The sequence below is a fragment of the Abramis brama genome (genome assembly GCF_963993115.1).
Source record: "Abramis brama genome assembly, chromosome: 20".
In the NCBI taxonomy this organism is placed as follows: Eukaryota; Metazoa; Chordata; class Actinopteri; order Cypriniformes; family Leuciscidae; genus Abramis; species Abramis brama.
The window spans coordinates 18529817-18551704 of NC_139982.1; the positions used below are offsets into that span (position 1 = coordinate 18529817).

Consider the following 21888-nt stretch of genomic DNA (forward strand, 5'->3'; position numbering starts at 1 on the left):
ACTGGCTCTTATATGGTCTTAAGGATCTGGCTCAACCTCATAATCCCACATGAACGACTGCATCTGGAAAAAACGGCTGCGGTGCATTTTAAGCAATTTGCTTTGAAGTTTATCTAAATTGCTGTAAGGTATTGAAGTTCTTGATCTGAGAACAAACTGTGGTTTGGACTTTTGTTTGATAAAAATCCTTTGTATTTTGACAAGAAATAGGTGTGTCCATAACTATTTAAAGTAACTTTTAAGCTTATAATTGTACAAAGAAACAAGAAAAAGTCTTGCATAGTGCTGTATCGTGCAAAATGAGAATTATTCAGATTTATTGAGCATTTCCTATGAATTCATTAGAGATTCCAGCGTATTGAGATTTGGGACATTTCGGGCTTACGTTCGAAAAAAGGTTGTATGGATTGAGACAACCGTCGGACTAAAACGTTAGTGTCTCAATACCTTATTTTCTCTAACAACCTTTATACGAATGCCTGACGGCCTTAAGAGAAAATGTACGGTCTTTTGAACTTCATCACGCATTATTAAACACATTAAAGATGGCATTCAAACAAAGTTGTGGGAGTTGGAAGCATACTGTGATATTTTTGTCAGCTATTTTCTTGAAGGTCGTAAAAAAGGCAATGAATAAAGACAGCAATGTTACAAACACACGAACTGCAGGTATTTGTAAGGATGTTGTCAAAGATGGCAGCGTAGTAAAGGTGATGATACACAGGACAACTTTTTGAGCAATCTTGCTGGGCAATTTTGCCGTCAACAGGCAACCAGATGAGACACAGGGTCCATGACTGATCTAAATTATCCAGACAGAAATTTACTGCCAATTTTCAATGGGAAAATACCCAAGCAACATTCGATCGGCAAGATTGCCCAGCAACATTGCTCAAAAAGTTGCCCTGTGTATCATCACCTTTAGACAAACCTTTTGGTCTTATACAAACTTGATCAGGCAACGTATTTAGGAAACAAGATTTCAGTTTTTTTAACTTCAGGCATTCATACAGAAAGCATGGTGTAATAAACAACAACATATTAATACAGCAACTTTCAGGCTCACAATCTTCATCAGGCATTCATAAGAATGTTGCATAAGACAGCTACATTTTGAAGGTCCTTGTTGTCTCAATATATATGAATATATAAACTTTATCTCTGCCATTACCAATGTCTAACTCACCTGCCATTAGAGTAAGCTTTCTCATACTGAGAAAAAATTAAACAGAACAAATAGTTCTTGTGATGTGAAGCATGTTTTATGACGTCCTCAGAGATTGTGTTTGCCCATAGTAGACTTCACAGATGAGATGCTTTACAACGGTAACCTCAGCAACACAAACCTGTGTAGCTTCAGGCAAATCACACACATTATAGGCCCATTGCTGTCTACAGCCAATCAACACCAACCTTAAAGTTGCCCATGGGTGTTAACTAGTTCTCAGTTTTGAGAAAAAGAAGGTCTACACTCTGGCAATAACAACTTTTTACAGTTTCTTGGCTTCATTTGCTAATTGCTTAAATGTGATTGTGCATATAAATAGTGGCTAATGTTTTCAGCCTTTCTAAATCTGTTGGCTGGATCCTTGATGTTATCAAACGCTAACTGGATTGCATAACCACTTGGAGTGGATTGACATCCACAACAAAGAAATACCTGATTTAGGCAATCACAGCATGTTGATCATGTTTTGCGGCTCATTTAACCTCTCAAAGTCTTACGAAATATCACAGTGCTTGATTTCATGAGGCCCGGGACAAAAGTTTTATGGGTGAAACGTGAGTCACAGGCCCTCGTCGTCATCCTCCACCGATGATTATGGTCATGGGAATTATTGTAAAGTATTGATTGGACAAACGTTATCTAACCATCTCCATTTGTAACACAATAACAGACATTTTTTACAACGATAACTGATTTTTTTTCTTCTTCAGACATTTACTTATGTAACTTGACAAGTACAAAACATAGAGCGAGAGTTGGAAAGAGATACTGATAACAAGAATGAGAGAGAAAGAAAAAATTATCCCAATATTATGTCACCCTCCAGCCTTCAATCCATTGCAGAGAACATCCTGTGGAGAACGTTGGCTGTAAAACAAGGGACTTTCTGTTAAGACTCATTAAAAATTATTTTATCTAAATTTATCTCCAATAATATTACAGGCTAAGGACAGAATGTGTGATTGTTCTTCATACAGTCTTGATGAATGCCTTGAGGGTTTGAGGAAACTGTATTTGTGTTTGTTGGATTGCATGCAAAAGGTCAAACAGGCACAAGAGAGGAAGAACAAATTCTGTAACTCCAAGCGGCAAGAACAAATATTTTTGCTGCAATTACAAATGCAATGCAATGCAAAATAGTGTGGTCACGTGGACAACACAGACACTGGCCAACCTACTTCCACACTCCACAGCTCTTACATAATGGCTTTCTAATCACAACGTTGGAAGACTTCCAACATGGCCTCAAATAACTCTGTGCAGGCATTAGGTCATAAATCTCTTCATCAACGGTTCATCAAGTTCTTACATCGAAGTGCATAGACTTAAGGTACAGGAATTATGCAGTACAAAATAAAAAAAGTTTTTAAAAAAAGATACGAATAAAACAACGAAAACAAACATTATTTTACTAAGCAAATTCATTGTTAGATCATTCTGCTAGAAAATACAGTAGTTGATATATGTAAACTGAAGTTTGGTCTCTATGGGTAGCCATATATACCGCGTGTTTTAGTATGGCTGAAACGCTGTGTTGATCAATCAGCAACCAGGACTGGAACGGTTTTCTAATATAAGATAAATGAATTTGCATAATGAAATAAAGTTTTATAGGAGCAATATGGCATTCAAGGCCATGGTGTATTGTGAAAATAGCCCTAGTTCCTAACATGATATAATTCACAATATGACTATATTCACAATATAATACAGCCTCACACACCTTATTGCTTAATAAAAGTCATGCAGCAAGGCTGTAAACCTGTGCTCGGTCAAATATTGTTCTTGCACAACTAGGAGGAAGTCCAAAACCCACGATGAGAATAACCAACTATGACTTGTTCCAGAACAAACCTTGATTATGCAAGCAAAAACAAGCTGTGCTTTTAAGAAATACTGCAAATGTTTTATAATCAAAACCTAAGATTTGGTTGATATGTGTGGATTGGGCCACTGCCTTGCATATTGAATACTTTGTACTGTGTACTTGACCGGGGAGTCATTTCATGGAGCCAAATGTACAAACAAACAAATGAAAAACAACCCATGACAGCAAAGGTACAAAAAAAATAGTTTGAAATGAGAATGCTGATCAAATAAACACAGAAAATTCAAATGAAATGAAAACTGTGTGTCACGGAAACTTTTGGAATGGCAAAATGAGGAATTACAAGAGAAACCCCAAGTGTAATATCAATATCAATAGTGAGATAAAAAATAAAACATTTGTAATAGTACTGGGCAATGTTGTGAACCTCAATTTGACATGAAGTCTCTAGGTAGCTTCTAGCTGTCAGGAGAAGATCAAGAACTTCTGCAGAGCTCTCCTGATCTGTGTTTTCTCCTCTGGCTTGCTGTCTGGAATCATATCTGCACTGTGTAATGCGCTCAGGTGCACTTCTGGTCTCTTGTCTCTGACGACCTGCAGCCCTGCCTGGGTCACGTTCCGGCAGAAGTCCACCCTCACCTCTGTGAGACTTTTACCGTGGTCCACCACAGCCTGGAGGACGGAGTCAGTCATCCGAGCGCAGTTTTCTAGACTAAGGCTATCTAGCCGCCTGCAGCTTTGTAGCACGTCGATGACATTGTGATCCGTAATGTGTCCGCATCCAGACAGAGTCAGCGAGACTAGATTCGGACACCTAAAGAAACAAGAAGCAGAATTTCTCATGCTATATGACAGAAATAACAAGTAATATTTATAATTTGATAATAATACAAAAAAACGATATGCAGTGCATACATGTGTGCTTGCTATTTGTCTGGAAAAATAGATTTGAATAGTGAATTATCGAGTAACGAACTAGTGTCCGTTAAAGCTGAAGTGTGTAATTTCTGTGCTGCTATTTTTCAAACAGGTTTCCCTAAACACTCCCCTTGTATGTGAGTGGTCACTTAAACTGATAGCCCCCCTCCCAAACTCATGCTATTGGTTGATCCCGTGTTGCTATGCAGGCTGGTCAGGATTTTCAAACAAATAGCAATGTTTTGAGCAACGCAAAGACTGTGGGATTCAACATACAAATGAATAGATTCCAGTGGTCTCTGCATATTATACTAGGATAGAAGAAAGTAATTAAAGAAATTACTAATTTTTAATTTGCTATGCTCATATTAGAAGTGCCAAAACCATTCAAACTTTTTCTGAACGATCCCCTGTCATGCCATTGGTAAAACAAAAACTTAACTCCGCCCCCAAATCACCCCATTGGTTGAGTCAGTGTTGCCATGTCTTGCTCAAAAGAAATGTTTTAAGAACGCCACAGAGGATTCAACAATGACTAACTTGCACTTGTACACTGCACATTACAGTTGGATAGAAGAAAGTAATTTAGCAAAAAACTTGGATAGAAGAAAGTAATTTAACGAAAAAAGCTGCATTGTGTGGTACACTTGAAATGATTTATCTAATTGGTTAAGATCTTATTAATTGCACAGCATTATAAATAAAATCAACAGCATTCAAACAGGTTTCCTGAATGCTCCCCCATCTGCCATTGGTCAAACAAACAGATAGCTCCGCCCCAAAACTCACCCCATTAGTTGAGCCAGTGTTGCCGTGTCAGGCTGGTCGGAATTCTCTGTTACTGTTTTGAAAACAGAGACAGAATACTTTTTTTGGGGGGGGGGATTAGTTAAACATCTTAGTTACTATTGCCATATTAATCATCTCAGCATGTCTTGACATATTAATCTGGAATCAAAGAAAGAATTTTCATTTTTTTTTTAAAGACAGCTTTAAGTGACTAGACAGTGAGAAATATGATATGAATTTCACAAATGTAAACAGCCGCCAAAGATTAACTGGCTGGAAAACGCACTAGTTTACTGCATTGTGAATGCTTTTTATTCCTCGGGGGACACATGAAGTGGTAGACTGTATAATAAACGTGCCATGCTGTCAAAAACTGTAACTCAAAACTGTTTAGGCAGTAATTTATGTGGCCCCACCAGGCATTTGCATGGTATTATACCAAGCATACCTGTATCATAACAAAAACCATTCCCCAAGTCAGTGTTTGCGGCATCAGCTGTTTTTGCCACATAAACACAGCTGGTGCTCTTGTAAAATCGCACCAGCTGAAAGCCGAGCCATTTCCCATGCCCACACCAGTGAGCTCGGGCAACAGGAACCTTCTGTACTGGCTTCTGGATAGTGGCCCTTCTGTGTGTCCGTGTTTCTCCTCTGCTGCAGCCTGCTGGTGGACTCACACTGGGTCAACACTCACACACGCTCACATGGAGCGAGTTAATGGCTGTAGCTTTGAGATGTCATTCACGTTTACTGATGCAGATTATATAAACTCTTACATAATCTTACCATTTAACCACATGTGAGACCGGCACATTCCAGCCGCCTGTAAGTGTTATGCCCCAATAACCCTGGCCATGGGGCAGATCTCACGCTACACGTGCCATTGCTTTCATCATCACAGACGGCCATCTGTGACACAGACGGTCTGATAAAGGGATCAACGGGAGAGGAAGGATGAGACAGGCTCACAAGAATTCGAAGCCTCAGGGATCGGTTGGTTTGACAGTTTCTGCTGGAGCAGCTTTCAGCCATTGTGTTTGAGCGGGAGGAGTTTTCAGAGCTGGCCAGATGAAGTAAACACACTAGATATATGCGTCGCATCATCTCCGGTTACATAAGCACGTCTTCCTCTCGTGGCTCCGCCCTTCTCTTGTGCAGATGTTTAGTTTGTTTTGGGGTTTTTTAAGCACAGATTTCCATCAAACAGGCTTTTTTTTTTGTTTTGTAATGAAAAATTAACAAAGACTCAACTAAGTCTTATTTTACTTTGCTTCTGAGAATGAGGCTGGGTGTGAAGGTTTCTCCATGAGGATGTGGCCTCTATATACATCCCACACGTGGCAGGACGTACGCGTATGGTGATTTACCAGGAATTCAATCTAATGCTTTTTCTTTGAACTCAAAGAGTCATCACAGTGACAGTAGTCTTCCTATAGGCTAATGTCTCTCTCGGGACACTCTGGAGGGTGTGTCTAGGGCCAAAGGACTGAGTCTAGAGACTTATTTTCCCTGAAGCGGCAATAATGATCGGTCTGCGCCAAGAACATCAACAGAAAAAGTCTCACACAGCACATGGATGTGGTCAGATGTAGTTACGTTCTTCATTTTCTTTAATTTTTCATTTATATTAGCCTGTTTGGATAAATGGTGTTATTCATCATGTGCAATATCCATCACAAATTATTTGTTGTGGAGCCAAAGGTCTAAGCCATCAAATCGTTGAAACGATTTTTTTAGTATTTTTAGCCATGAAAATTTCTGAATTCGGTTCAGAATTTTAGTGGACAGCAACAGTAAGTTGCACTAGGTGTTCAAGAAGGAGAAAGAAAGCAATGTTTTATTTGAAGAATAAAACTGGATCCCTACTTGAACTTAATGACACCAAGACTTCCTATTCCCTAGGCACTGTTTTATAAAAATATCCTGCAGCTGAAATATATTGCCACAATGGCGTCAGTCAGCATGTGTGTGTGTCTTTGAGGAAAGTGTGCGAGAGACACACACGTGCACACACAGTGCACAGTGACTGTGACGCACATGTGCATTCCACCCTCATCAACAAAGAACTGATTGTAGGCTCCACCTGCCAATGCAAATCATGAGAGGAGAGCACACAAGGGAGGGACTTCTTTCTGCTTCTCTCCAATTTCATCATGTGTTGCTCTTTCTCTGGTCAAGGGACAACCATCGTTATGCTGATGAACCCTTAATGTAACATCTTTTTTTTTTTTTTTTACCTCTAAAGAATGCTCTCAAGAACCCTCAACAACCATCTTGAGTTCCATTGGAGCTTTGGAGAGTTGTGTTCCCTGATGTCATAAGAGAACCTTAGAATGATCTGGTTCTTGTGTTCTAATTCTTTAGACAGACCAAAAAGTAACATGCTGATCTGAAGAACCTATAATGAACATCAAGAACTTAATCATCAAAAAGTAACAGTATAGCCAACTCAAGAACCCTACTGATTTCATCATGTGTCATTCCATAAATCTCTGGCCAATATACATCCATATTCACACTTGTCTTACATTCTTAAAAATAAAGGAAGAACTAAATAACCTAGAAACCTGAGACTGACCTGAGGAACCTATAATGTAACATAAAAAAAATAAAATAATAATAATTAAAGTCAGCATGAAATCAAAATTGACACTATTTACTTTGTTAGCGCACATTACGAGTCTTGTGGTGAAAAATTAACCAGCGCAAGTTAATAGAAAGAAAGAAATTGATTGTAGTGGTAATCTTTAATCAAAATCTGAATCTTTGCTTCAAATCTGGAATGGTGTTTCTTGTTTGATGGCGTTTTCTCATGTTTCTTGTTAAAAACTCCCCTCCAACCATCAGTCTGCTATGAGCAAGGGATGGAGAGGAGGAGCGCTAAAATAAAACCCCACCCTCTATCAAATATTCTGTTTCACTTGGAAATATGTCACAACACTGAAGTAAAGTCAGTTGCAACTTCCAGTTCACACTGACTTTAACCTTCAAAAAACCTTTAACAACCACCTTGAGTTGACTAAATGGTTCTTCAGAAATTAAAGAGTTATTGATGTCTCATAACACATTCTTCAGATCAGTAAAGGCAAAGTTTGGCTCTTTTTCTGAGGGCAAGAGAATTACTGAAGAACCTTTTTTTAAGAGCTCTGTTTCTTTTTCTTTTTTTGTCGTAAGTGAGTTTACAGTGCAAAACAGCAGCGGGAGAAACCGCAGAGCTCCATCATGTCTCCCGTTATTATTGGCTGCCTGGAAGAGGCTGTACAGATCTGCCCTTAAAACTCCAGAGGGTAATTCAGCTGCTCACTGCATGCTACACCGCAGACCTCGTGTCATTCAAAACTTGAGGCAAACTACATTCCCAGCCTCAGCACGCTTCGAACGCAAGCCGCATCTATCGGTGGAAGACTGTGATGACGTGCATGCTTGAGGCTAAAATGTGTTTATGATGAACTTTTAAGGAATGAAGGTTTGAGTAGATCCCCATTAGTCAGGCATTGGCCCAGTTAAATGGCTACGGGAGGAACATTCATGCTGAAGTAATTTCAAGCTTTCCACCATTGATGTCTGTTCCTTGAACAATATCACGCTACGTCCTAATGTATCTACGATCCTCAAAAACAAGTTTCTGAACGTTCTGTACTCATGTAAATCTTTTCAACCAATAACAGAACCTGGTGAATGAGTAATTTGCTGCAACACAAGAAATTGGGCCAGTGTTGTGTTCTATTCTTCCATACATTGAGTGACAGTCCCACAGCTCCCTGTTGACTGAGGGCCTGCACTGTGCCTGTAGCTGTGGAGTGATGGGCCAGTTGTTGCAGGCAATGCGTGAAATTTTCCATTTGTTGTCTTTGTTTTCATTTAGAATCTTTTATGTGGAGATTTTATTTATTTATTTATTTATTTAAGCCAGCACCTTTATTTAAGCCAAATTTATTAAGCACCTTCGTAAACCAGATTAATTAATAAACATTGAGTTGTGATTTGTTTTAAAATAGTTTCAAGATTTTTGCGACTTGACAGAATTTGCGAGAACTAACTCTTCATCATTTACTCCCTCATGCTTCAAACCTGTATGACTCACTTTCATCTGTGGAACAGAAGTTGATATTTTAAAGAATGTTCATTCTACTCTTTTCCCATACACCAAAAGCAGCATGAAGTCTGAAGGAACAGAACAAAATCAGCATGACACTGAAACTGTGTTTGTCTTTTCTTTTCAATTGTGAGCGAAGCGGCTTCTTGAATTTGAAAGAAAATGTAGGGCATGACTTGATTTTGTCCATCTGGAATTGATTGGATCGTAATTTTGCTCATTTCTGCAATCTCATGTAAAGTGATATAAGTGATGATGTTGTGAGAGTGAGGGGATGATTTTGATTAAAAATATGCGCACAGATAAATCATTCATAATAAACACTGCAACATTCCGTAAAAAAAATAAGAATTGTAGGCTTCGATTTTATGCTGACTTTACTGACAAATTTCCCTCCACCACAGCTTTCAAATCTCATTTGCGCTTGTGCATATCAAACTTGACAAGTCATGATAGGGTATGAAACAAAAATCAGATGTGATTTGGTGTCACTGATGTAAAACGTGTCTTTATGCACTAAGTTTGAATATATGCAAGTGCAAATGAGATTTAAGCGAAAATGACTAAAATGTTGGTCTGTTTGACACACAAATCTATCATATTGCTTTTGTATGGACAACATTTACGTTAATAATATTGTGGTTTTTGCACTATTTGGAGCTTGACAGAGCTCTGCATATTCTTCTTCCAATGTTTGGAATAACATGAGGATGAGTAAACGATCAAAGTAACTTAATTTTGGAGTCCTTATTTTTAAGGTTACTTCATCTGTCTAAATATATCAGGGCAGAACATCTGCCTGTCCGAGATCAAGCCAATGACAAAATGAATGTTGATGCCAAGACAAACAGAAACACTCACATGTGGCAAACACGCTCCAGGAAGTCACTGACGAGGCTCTCGTGCTTTCTGCAGAGGTCTCTCTGGAACGTGGTCTTCATCCAGTCCTCGATGTTGCACACTTTGACCCTGCTCGAGTGCCAGCACACAGCCAGGTACCTTAGCGAAGAGCTCAGAACAAAGTTGTCCCTCCTTAACTCGCATGGAGACCTAAAGTGAAGTAGCGTCCACAGTTGCGGGTCCAGGAAGACCTGTCTTAGTCGTACGCAAGTCAGGGACAGGCTGCGGCGACTGTCCTTGTCTAGGTACGAAAAAAGGTGTAGCAAACACTCCTGATCTAGTTCTGTGAGATGCATAGCAAGACTGAAGACAATAACAGGCCTGCTAACAACCACAAAGCAACGAGACAACGACGAGTCTTGTGTGGCCTGGATTTGTGATTCTCCCCCAGACTGTAATCTAACTGAGGTCTTGCACATATAAGGTCGTAAGGAATGGGGGTTATTTTGGGAAGACCGCTGCAGGCACGGTCAAAAATGGAAATGTGTGAGGCACATGGACCCTCCCGGTCCATCTGTCTCTATGACGCCTGGACAGGAGGCAGTGTCAGGGACGTTTAGAGTGTGGCAGCTTTCCTGTTTATCACTTGCAAGAGGCTTCATTCAGCGCCTTGCATCTTTGGGGATGGGGGATGGCGAGACACTCTTCTGCACCGAGACCCCGTTTACTCATTGTTTTGCTTGCATTAGGGTTGATAAAAGACGACACACTAGGGCATGTTTACACGACAAACATGTACTGAAAACAGAAAAGTAATTCCTTTGCATTTTTCACATACAGACGACAATGTCATCAAATTGATCCCCGTTCACACGAATCCGCAAATCGATCGGCGAAAACAACTAAAAACGCTGTATTATTAATGCCAGGCCAGTAGATGGCGATGTCACTATGTAAAGAAACACTACACGCCTATAGACTTAATACATAATACGCATGTGCATAACATCACCATTTTCACAAATTCACGTTTTTAGAGTTTACACAGAGATGATAGCGGTATTGTTTTCAAAAACTTGCGTTTTCAGGCCTCCAAAACGCCGTTGTAGTGTAAATGAACAGCCAAAATGGTGGTTAAGGTGGTTTATTCTGTTACTCACTTGTGCTCCGATCGACCAAAAACCAAGTATAAATGAACAGAGATTTTGAAAAGGTTTTTCCAGCAACTGGGATTTTGGAGACAAAAATGGCCAAAAAATAAGATGATTGAAAAATAACAATGACTACTAACTGGACTGGTATCAAGACTAAGGAACTAATGGCTATCCGTACCATATGAAAATGTTTTTAAACTAAAGAGCAGGGTTTCTTGAGAGGAACTTATTTTGCTACGACATGCTTTTGATAGTTATGGAGAGACAGGATGTGATAGGAGAGAAGCAAAGGGAAAAGGACCGGGACTTGAACTCGAATGAAGCAATATGTCAGAGCGCAACCCACAAGACTAGGGGTACATTTACACAACAACATGCTTAAAACGGAGAAGTTTTTCCTTTGAGTTTTCCGCGCACAGGCGACACCATTGTCAAAACGATTCCCATTCACACTAATTTGCGAAAACGAATAAAAACCCTGTGTTCTGCTTCCAGGCCATTAGATGGCGATGAAACACTATAGACTGAACAAATAATACGCATGTGCATGACGTCATTGTCTTCAGACACCCAAAACGCTGTTGTCGTGTAAATGACCGGCCAAAACACATAAAGTTTTGTAAACAACCCTTAGACTCCAGAATTGCATTCCGTTTCCATCTTGCATTTACACAAAAGGCTCTCCAGCAATTTGTCCACAAATTTCCAGAATTTTAGTGTAAACGTAAGTCGCCTTGTTTAGGTTTTTTACTTAATTTTTTCTGTCAAAAGTTTGAACATACCTGACCGAATGTGAATATATTTACATATAGATAATTAGATAATATATCTAATTATATATTATCGATAAATTAGATAATATAGCCAAACAGATACCCACACCCCAAACTCACACCATTGGTTGAGCCAAGATTGCTGTGTCAGGCTAGTCAGAACCCTCAAATAAACAATGTTTAGGGTGGGAAAAGGAAAGCATTAGTTTTTGGCAACATGTCAAAAATAAAGTACAGAGTGAGCAGCAGTCCTGCACGTTTTGCGCGCACTGAACAAAGTGTACTTCTAAATTAGCAAGGCTAGCATTCCTGCCCCTTACTGGAATTATCTAGACGATATCTACTACACTTGATATGTCATTTGCCAATACCACCTGCCATCATTAGGTGAAGAATCACAGAGGACCTGGCAAATCTTTTTCCAAGTAAAGTGCGATTTCAGTCTGTAACATTTGAGTCACTTTCAATGAGTCATCATGACATGCCACGAGTGACGCAGTGGCACTTGATAACACAAGCAACGTGATCTTATTGGCAGCTGTGACCTAACAGGAGAGAGAGAGAGAGAGGGAGAGAGAGAGAGAGAGAGAGAGGGAGAGAGAGAGAGAGGGAGAGAGAGAGAGAGAGAGAGAGGGAGAGGGAGAGGGAGAGAGAGGGAGAGAGAGAGAGAGGGAGAGAGAGGGAGAGAGAGGGAGAGAGAGGGAGAGAGAGAGAGAGAGAGAGAGAACGTTGTTGTCCTTTCTAAAGTGTGACAGCTTCAGATAGACACCTGTGAGCAGCTGTTCCTCACCTGTTCTTCGCTTGCACGTGGCGTGTGGGGAAGTCCCAGTGTGCGTGTGTCCCCGGGTGTGTGTGTGTGGGTGGCAACAATTGATAGAAGGAGTGAGGAGGAAGGAAAAGAAATACTCACAATGGGAACAATGCACACCCTCATACGCTGTTGTTTTGGAGCGCTTTACGTCATTAAAAACCATTCAGCATTTACATTTCACAGTGGGTGACACTGTAAGTGGTCATTTGAAAAAAAAAATTATAGAGTACTAGTGTACTTGCAACTATATTTCAAGCGAGGATGAGGAGAAAGCTACTCCACCTGGAGCAATTACATGGGCAGAACAGAGGAAAGAAAAGCAATCCTGTACATTGTGACACTCTGACTGAACACACCCGTATGAGAGAACAGTGTGTACCATAATCATTCAACCCAATGCCAGCAAATTCAAACTGAGTAACAGCATGTCCTTTTGTATACAAATTATGCAGATTAACTAAACTTGAAAAGTTTCAAATGTTCTTCATTCCTGGTTACATACGCCCAGGTTAACATTGAGATCAATGGGTATAGTTTATATATAATATATAAAAAATATAATATGCATGTGTAACCTAATATTTTATTATTATCAAATATATATTATCTTTTATTATATATTTAAATATTAATATTATTTTACACACGCAAATGTGTCGTAGAATAATTACACTGGAAAGGGATTGGAAATGCAAGACTTTGTATTGACGACATATATTTAAATATGGCGCATTTTTAGATTTACTTCCTCTAGGATTTTTATTTTCATTATTAACAGATTATGATCTATTAATTTTTACCCTATTTGCAATGACTGATATGGAAGTGGGGCATAGCTAGTCCCAGCATAAGCCGACACACCCACGGACCATCTGACGCGTATTAGCACACAAAAAATGCCAAGCACTTCCTCTATTTGGCAAGCTATTCTGATTGGCTCGGTTCGCACAACTTCTGGAAACAAAATCATGTTAACAGAAGAATGAATCACTGGATTTCATCTTCACCCAGTCCTAAATAGTACCAAAATGAATGTTTGGTCCTTTTATATGTCAATCAGAACCAGGGTTATAATATTTAAAGGGATAGTTCACTCAAATATGAAAATTCTGATGAATTACTAACCCTCATGTCGTTCCAAACCCGTAAGACTTCCGTTTATCGTCAGAACACAAAGGAAGATCTTTTTGATGAAATTGAGAGCTTTCTGTGCTCTGACACTGACAGCTACGCAACGGACACTTTGACGCTTCAAAAAGTTCATAGAGATCGTAAAATTGATCCATATGAGTTGAGCGGTTTAGTGCAAATTTTCCGACTTGATCGCTATATTTGATGAACTTATGTGCTTTTATTCACATATGAACATTCATTAACTAAAACAGAAAACGGAAGTTCAAGCATGTTCGCTTGAGCCAATGAGGTTCATTCTGGTGTTACGCAGCACGTTTGAGCTTCAACAAGAACCAATGAGGTTCATTCTGGTGTTACGCAGCACGTTTGAGCTTCAACAAGAACCAATGAGGTTCATTCTGGTGTTACACAGCACGTTTGAGCTTCAACAAGAACCAATGAGGTTCATTCTGGTGTTACGCAGCACGTTTGAGCTTCAGCAAGAACCAATGAGGTTCATTCTCACGTTACGCAGCACGTTTGAGCTTCAGCAAGAACCAATGAGGTTCATTCTCACGTTACGCAGCATGTTTGAGCTTAAAAAATAAGCTTCAAAATGGACCAGTAAATGCAATAATTCATTGTATGCGTTCTAATTATGAGAATATAATAAAAACACGAATCAACTTTTGCACAATATGCATCCCTTTAATTCTAAAAGGACAGAAACTTTACATCAGGTCAGACATTTCCAAGCGTAAAGGAAACGAAACGAAACGAAACATGTGAACTACTGGACCCTTCTCTTCAAAATTCATTTTCACATTAGTGAGGTGATAGCTGTGTTTGAGTCAACTACTGCTTTGTGATAAAAAAATGACACATTTTGTTACGTAAAATCATACTTTTCAAGTTTTGGTTCGGAAATACCTCCAACGCCAACCTATATCAAATGAACAGCAGGCTCAGAGGACAAGAATGAATTTCCAAGCTGAACAGAAAAAAGAAGACTTCCTGGAGCAGCGAGCAGAACGTTGGCGTGAGTAGGAAACGTCAAGTGTCTGACACAAAAACGAGACAGCTGTCATCATTTCAGCAGACGGAAAAACACTCGATTAAGAAAAAAAAATCAATTGTAAAGCATTTTGTTTCTACAGTCAATTTTTTCAGCCCCCTGAAGAATTGCCTTTGGAATCTCATTTCACACTGGTGGCATATGAAAACTGGGACAGTCTATTAAACGCAAGTCATCAAGTCAAAATGTAAGCAGCAATTCGGTTTATACTGAGGTTCTGTGATGGAGAAAACATAACTGGATAGCATAGGACATGAGACGGATGACGGCACACGTATGAAGGTCCAATAACTGAAGTCTTAAAGCTTGGGTTGACTCTCTTGATCGCTGTGCTCTGTGTAGAACAGAATGTAGGCCTTGGCTTTCAGCACAGCCTCCTCATTGACCAGAGTGACCGTGCTGTCGTTGAAGTGGTACCATCGGCCCTCGTGACGCCCGTATGCCGTGTAATGTCCTGAGCCGATGCTGCGGGAGAGGATGGAGATGGAATATAGTATATATATCTGTGATCTGATTATCTGTACAGAGTGTGAATTGACATAACAGGAAATAATAGGAAACCGCTACTGATATAACATCCCCCCCTAGTGGATGACAATGAAACAGATGTTCAGGCTGGTAAATGAGTTGTATGCTACAAGCTTTTACTTACCCAGACCCATGATGCACCACCACTGCAGCAAGATCATACAGGCCTCTCTCAGGCAAGCTGTTTTCAGGCTGAATATAATTACAAAATTGTTATATTTTGTATAACAACAATCATATAATAAGAAGAACATTTATTATATAATATTATTGTAATCATTTTAATCATATCGATTAAAGGTATAATTACTTTTTTTATTGTAAATACAAATTATTATTCAATTCTCTTAAATTAATAATCAATTTATTTATAGTATAGTAATATATTACTATTATTTTACTACTTTGTATATGAATAAATAATAATAGTAATTGTATTTATCATTATCTACTTATGTTTATTTAAATATAATATAACAAAAAAAGAATTATAATTAATAGTAATTAGTATTAATATTAATAGTAATATATTTGATGTAATGAATTTTAATGTTTTGTATTTATTTTATATATGAATATTATATGTGAAAAAATATAAATGATTATTAAATGATATTAAAATATGTTAATATATTTGAAGGGTAATATGACTAATATATATATATATATATATATATATATATATATATATATATATATATATATATATATATATATATATATATATATATATATAAAATGATTGTATTTTTTAATATTAGATAATGTATATAATAATATTAAAATAATTTAATTCATATATAAAGTAATAGCCTAATAAAGTATGTGTGGGTATGTACACTTTATACAATTATATACACTTTATACTATTATAATTATAAATAATATTTAATTTAATTAAATTTAATGAAATTTATATATTAAATAAGTGCATAAATTGCCCCCATTCTTCAGTTATAAGTAACGTTATTACAGAATTAACAGGTTTGCGCTCACCTCTAACAAGTAGCTTTTCATGTCAAGGCCACGCATGGGAAACTCTACATAGGTGTCAATCTTATTCCTCAGAAACGCTGTCCAGTGGAACCTCTTCAGATGCAAACAAAGCACCTGCACAGGCACAAGACATCATATAACCGTTACAAACTACATGAAACATGAGAATTCAAAATGAGATATTTCCATAGGGTACTTCAATCACCTTGGGCAGTTTCTGGATCCAGAATTTCTTTGTGGACTTTTGTCGCTTTTTGCACTTGTGACACATGTAGAGCTCAGTTTCATCAAGTTCCTCAAGGTCTGTGAAACTATAAAGGCAATCTGTAGCCGGCAGAGAGACAACCTATTAGTGTTGCTGGAGAGCAAAATGAACTGAATTTAATAGTTACTAAGAACATCTCTTACCTTTCAAAGTGCACGTTGGCCCCGGCTCTTGGTCTTTTGTGGTCTTGATTCTGAATTGGCTGGGAATGTCCAATGAGAGATCTGGAGGAGAGCAAGATTTGGCATAACCATGGCAACAAAAGCTTTTAGAGCTGATGAACCAGATTGACGACTCACCTAGGAATGGATCAAATTTCCGAGACTCCGTGCCACATATCAAGCAGTACACCTCGTTCTGTAGGACGCCACCAAACACAGATGTAACGATGGTGGAGGTCCCGTTTCTAGCAGAAAAGCAAAACCGCTTTGCATTATTAAAGGGGTCCTATTATCACTCCAATGGGAGTTTTGCACACAGCAGTTTCTGAACTCCCTGAAACGTCTTGATTGTAGTCTTGAGTTTTCGTCCGGGAACGAACACTTCACAATATTCCTCATTTAAATAATTCCCGCCCAAGTCATATGTAAAAAAAAAAAAAAAGGGGAGAGGCCTGATTGAGTTGCGCTAGTAGTGTGTTGAAACTTGCGATTATTGGTAAGGGCTGTGACATTTCCCAAACACGCTCAAAGCGGTTGACCAATCACAACACACTGAACCAATCAACCAATCAGAGCACATTGTGCTTTTTGGAAGGAGGGGCTTCATTGAGACCGGAACTAAACAGAGCGTTAAAGACAGACTGGGAAAAGAGGTGCTGTGACAATGTCAAACTTGTGAAAAATAATGTTTTCAAGCATGAAAACTTATTCCAGTAGACCCCAAAAACAACATGAAGACTTTGAACAGGGAATAATAGGTCCTGTTTAAATAAATCAGTACCGTTTCCCAAGTGTATTCAACAGAATCAGGCCCTTGTGAAAGCACATTTAGTCCATCTATTCGCAGCAGGATTAACCTGCCATTTTGTTCCGCACAATCCAGTGAGCACGACACAACACTGCACTTCCTTTTCAATAACCCTGCAAATCCACTCAGGTCACCCTCACAGCCCAGGCTGGGGGCTTCCTCACTTGTCTGCTGCTATTAATACAAACACAACAGGGTGGCTCTGTCTCTAGCAGCAGGCAAGTGTGGGAACAGCAGTCTCTGTATACGAGAGAGACTTCCCTCTGCGTGCCGTAAAGAGTTATCTTTATCACTGCTGCCCACGTACTCGCTAAACTAGCAGGGGAGATATGGAACGAGGTGGCAGCCTGCTGAGATAGACCTACCTCGAATTAGAAATTTGCCCCGAACCATCTGTGTACCGCTCTGACTAGGAAAAAAATGTAGTTCACTGAAGACAAGTTGTGCATATATATATATATATATATATATATATATGACTTTCCACTACTGTGGCACTTGCAAAAAACTCTGCGTTTGTTTGAGTGGTCCAAAATATCAAGTTCTTGCTTAACCAGTGTCGTAAAGCTGCCTTTCCAGAATTTCCGAACAAGCGACAGACCGGAAGTTGTTCATTTTTGATGTCGAGTAGTACGGGAGCTTTGTGGAGTTCCAACCATATGCATATGCAGAAATTTCGGATCAGAAATGTAATCAACACTATGAGCGTGAGGGGAGAATGAACGGTATTTTTCCACTAAAACATCGTTCTTTAAACACCATTTCATGAATAATTCAGAAATAAATAATGATTTAATAATTTTTCACATTGTTTCGCCCCAAGAAAACCTACTTTTTCTTTCAGACATGTTGGGTGTCATTTGTTTTGTGTGGATACATGATTCACACCTTCATTCAAATCATTCATTCACATAATTTTTAGGGGTCGACTTTCCCGATAACAAAAACTAGGTTGGACCGCACTGTTTCACCTCTAGAGGCCGCTCTCGTACTGTATAATGACAGTGGACCCTTCTCAGCCATTCAAGCAACAGATGCAACCCGGAAAAACTATCAATATGGATTTTTGACGATCATTCCAGCAATCGGATATTGGTGCCGATTAATCAACAAAACCAATCGGTCAACTTCTATTCATTTTAACATAGTGAATAAGCAGCGGGTAACAGTTACTTTATGACCAATTTGAAAGTTACGTGCAACTGCCACTAGGGGAATAAATGTGACAATCGTATGCAAATGTCAGAGATAGTGGAAAGGCGGCTTAAGTTTTGGGCAGGACTATCTGTTTGTCCAAACAAAGGAAGACATGGGAGTAGAAATTACAAATATATGTGTTCAGAGGGGTATCATACATGCAGCATTTGCTCTCGGAGGCATGTTTGGGTCGGTCCGGGGTCAGGGCGGGACTGGGCGACCCGTTCTTGCTCCCCTGCATCTCTCTGTGAAGATGATCCAGCAGGTAGCGCAGGAACTCGTGAGCGTCCTGTTGCTGGTAACCCCTGCAAAAACATCAGATAAAAGTCAAAATTGATCCCAATTACTTTCTGTAAGATGTTCTTGGCATTTTTTGAAGATTCATTAGCGCGTGTTACTTCAAAGAAATTTTTTTTTTGACTTCGTAAACTTTATTTCAAAATTAGAAAACATTTTGCTTTTCCGGTGACATCACTGAGGCCATGCAGGCTATTGGATAATGTTAACCAATAATCAAATAGCGATTTAGGCATTGGTTTAGAAAAAAAACTGTATTTGGTCTGGCAGCATATTTCACAATCAAGTACCTAATATTTTAGGTCACTAATATTACTCATTATTACAATTAGTTTATATAATTACGGAAGTCAAATGTAAAAATATATTTGTAAATTTTACATTTAAAATGTACTATTTAATACATGTCATCAGAGAGAAAGTAAAAATATTTAGCTTTTTTTTTATTATTGGCACTGCACATTGAGTTTTTGTTTTCAGACAAAAAAAGAGGCAGAAGCTGGACTTTTTTTTGGCGGTGTGGAAAACCTGGTGTTTATTTGCGAAAACATACAACTACTATATTTGTAAAAATCACTATAATAAGATTACAAAATCAAGAAGTTCCTATCTAAAAAATAGATTTGTTTACTTTACAGATTTTTTTTTATATCAAGTTAAAATTATTTATTTCTAATTATGTAACTTTACATTAGTAAATAATATTGTAACTGAAATCGCATATATCGGCTTTGTATCAGCCATTGGCCATCCAGCTCTCTGAGAAGCCATCTCATCCATAACGGTCGACCACTAGCAAGAATGGATGAAACAGAAATTATTTTTCTGGGTGCTTGAATAATGAAAAATGTAATTGCATTTTAGTGTGACTTGTAGTATGTCTTATAAATTGTGCAATAAATTGTAATGCATGGTGTGATTTTATGATACCTGAAACTTGGCATGATTTTCCAAATGACATAAAAGAGGGCGTCTGGGCTGAAGGCGGTCTGACTCCCCTGCCAAAGTGAACAGAGTGTTTTCCTGAACTCCTCAACCAGAGATCTGCACAACAGAGCAGAAAAACACTGGCATTTTAGTGGACATTACAGGGACTGATACGTCAGGCCTGTTCTGGGGTGGCAGAGAGCAGACAAAAAACTTGGATTAACGCAATGGATTAAATACATATAATTGTGTGATTAGGATAACAAAATATATGACCTGCTCTCATCCACGAAAACCATAAACAAACTACACAAAGTAAAATAAAAAGACCCAAACTATTAAATACAGGTTGTATTAAGGATAACCACAGATTGCATGAACCACATTGTGTTTTGGCCACCGAGAACAAGACATCAAAATTTAACATAAAAAAAAAAACATGCATATTCTTGGGCAAAATCAGTTGATAAACACTGTATTTGTACTTATTTTACATATAACAAATGAAAGATTAAAAATGCAAGTTGAATTAAAAAAAGTTTTTAAATAATTAAAAAGTGATATATAAAAAAATTCAGGAATTCACATTTTATATTTGATTCATATTTTTTAGATAATGTGATATATTATTAATTTAAAATAAAGGACACCATTCGACCCCCCCCTCTTTGCCATTCAGTGGAGAGGACCTTACACACTGCTGTCCCCCTGACTCCTGGTGTGGTACATTCTCCTTCCTGCCGTTTTCCCGCTTCGTAAGGCCACCGAGGGCAGCTCCTTGAAATAACAGCTGAACACCTGGATGTTACTGGAGACAGGAAACAAAAACCAGCGTTTAACTAAACAGATCTGTCTCTAACATGACTCAAAATCCTTACGCCCTTTTAGTATATCTTCCAAAATGCAAACTAAACACTGACAACATGCCAGAATCCTCGGAAACCTTGCCAAAGCTTCCTTTTCCATGGATTATGACCAGCAAAAGTCTGCAAATGGAAAGGTTTCTTTTAGGTAGATTTAAACCTTATCCAGGCCTTAAAACCAATGCAGCACATCATTAAAAAGACCCATGACAGTTTAAAAATAATGATGACACTATAATAATTAAAAATAATGAAATATTATTTGCTCTAAGTAAAATAGCTTTTGCTGTTCTGTAACTTGACAAAATCCATGGGAACAATAAGACAATGTTCAATGCTTCTCCTCACTAGTTCATAGGCCTAGCGGTTTATGATATTTGGCATGAGCTAGTCGCTGCGGTTTAGCCAGTGTAAGGTTTGCTGTGGTGAGCGGGCAGACGGCCTAATCCTTCACCTGGCTTCCCATCAAGCTCTACTCCAGCCAGCTCACTGGCCACAGAGAGCAGAGAACCACTCGAGCTCCTCCAGCCGGGCCACACACACACACCGCCGGCTGCCCTTAGCTCGGGGTCGTGGGGGTTGCTCTTACCTCAGGGACTGGAGAATGGCGTTCATGAAGCAGGTGTTGCCCAGATTGCGGAGGCCCGTGGCACAGTGTGCTAGAGTGCCGTCCTGTGTGGGGACATTTCAGAAAAATAATGGAACCAGCATACATAATTTAAACTAATAGTGAATGTATACACACCACTAGTTAAATTTAAAAATTTTGTTTTACTATTTTTAAGTTATATTCAATATGCATCAATGTATATATAGTTTTTTTTATTATTTGTTGTATTTTATTCAAATATTACATTCACTACACTATATAATATATATATAATCTTTTTTATGAACCATTTCTCAGCACACTGGGCCCTTTTGCGCACATATCTAGAATCAAATTCAACTTACGCTGTCTTTCTTCAGCTTGCTGTCATGAGAAGAACTGTCCGACAGCTTTCTCTTCCTCTGTCTGTCGGTATTAGACACAGAGCTGAACAAAGAGAATAAATCGTTTCAAACACAATGTATTCATGTGATGATGATTGTTGAATGGATGCACTTCGACAAACATCAATCTTACTTTTCCAAACTCTGAAGATGTTCTCTGACCCTCTGCACATTTCCTAGTTTTGTGTCGTTCACCACAAATTCGTCACATCTGTAACTACAGAAGAA

At 38.6% G+C, this 21888-nt stretch overlaps 2 protein-coding genes across 2 annotated transcripts in view; both read right to left on the minus strand.

The window, feature by feature from the left end:
- Positions 1-961: 961 nt before the first annotated feature.
- Positions 962-10506, minus strand: fbxl22 (F-box and leucine-rich repeat protein 22). The gene is made up of 2 exons (XM_084094522.1): positions 9721-10506; positions 962-3870 (listed from the first exon to the last, which is right to left on the minus strand). Exons 1-2 carry the CDS (start codon positions 10176-10178, stop codon positions 3522-3524), a joined length of 807 nt encoding a protein of 268 aa, XP_083950648.1. The 5' UTR covers positions 10179-10506; the 3' UTR covers positions 962-3521.
- Positions 10507-14237: 3731 nt separating this feature from the next.
- Positions 14238-21888, minus strand: part of usp3 (ubiquitin specific peptidase 3) — a 12185-nt gene continuing 4534 nt past the window's right edge. The window contains exons 4-15 of the mRNA XM_084094517.1: positions 21794-21877; positions 21622-21703; positions 21257-21339; positions 20499-20612; positions 19808-19921; positions 18739-18885; positions 16714-16820; positions 16558-16638; positions 16355-16473; positions 16150-16263; positions 15278-15345; positions 14238-15090 (exon numbers count right to left, since the gene is read on the minus strand). Coding sequence (XP_083950643.1) covers positions 14925-15090; positions 15278-15345; positions 16150-16263; positions 16355-16473; positions 16558-16638; positions 16714-16820; positions 18739-18885; positions 19808-19921; positions 20499-20612; positions 21257-21339; positions 21622-21703; positions 21794-21877 — 1279 coding nt within the window. The 3' untranslated portion in view covers positions 14238-14924. The remainder of the gene's footprint in view (positions 15091-15277; positions 15346-16149; positions 16264-16354; positions 16474-16557; positions 16639-16713; positions 16821-18738; positions 18886-19807; positions 19922-20498; positions 20613-21256; positions 21340-21621; positions 21704-21793; positions 21878-21888) is intronic.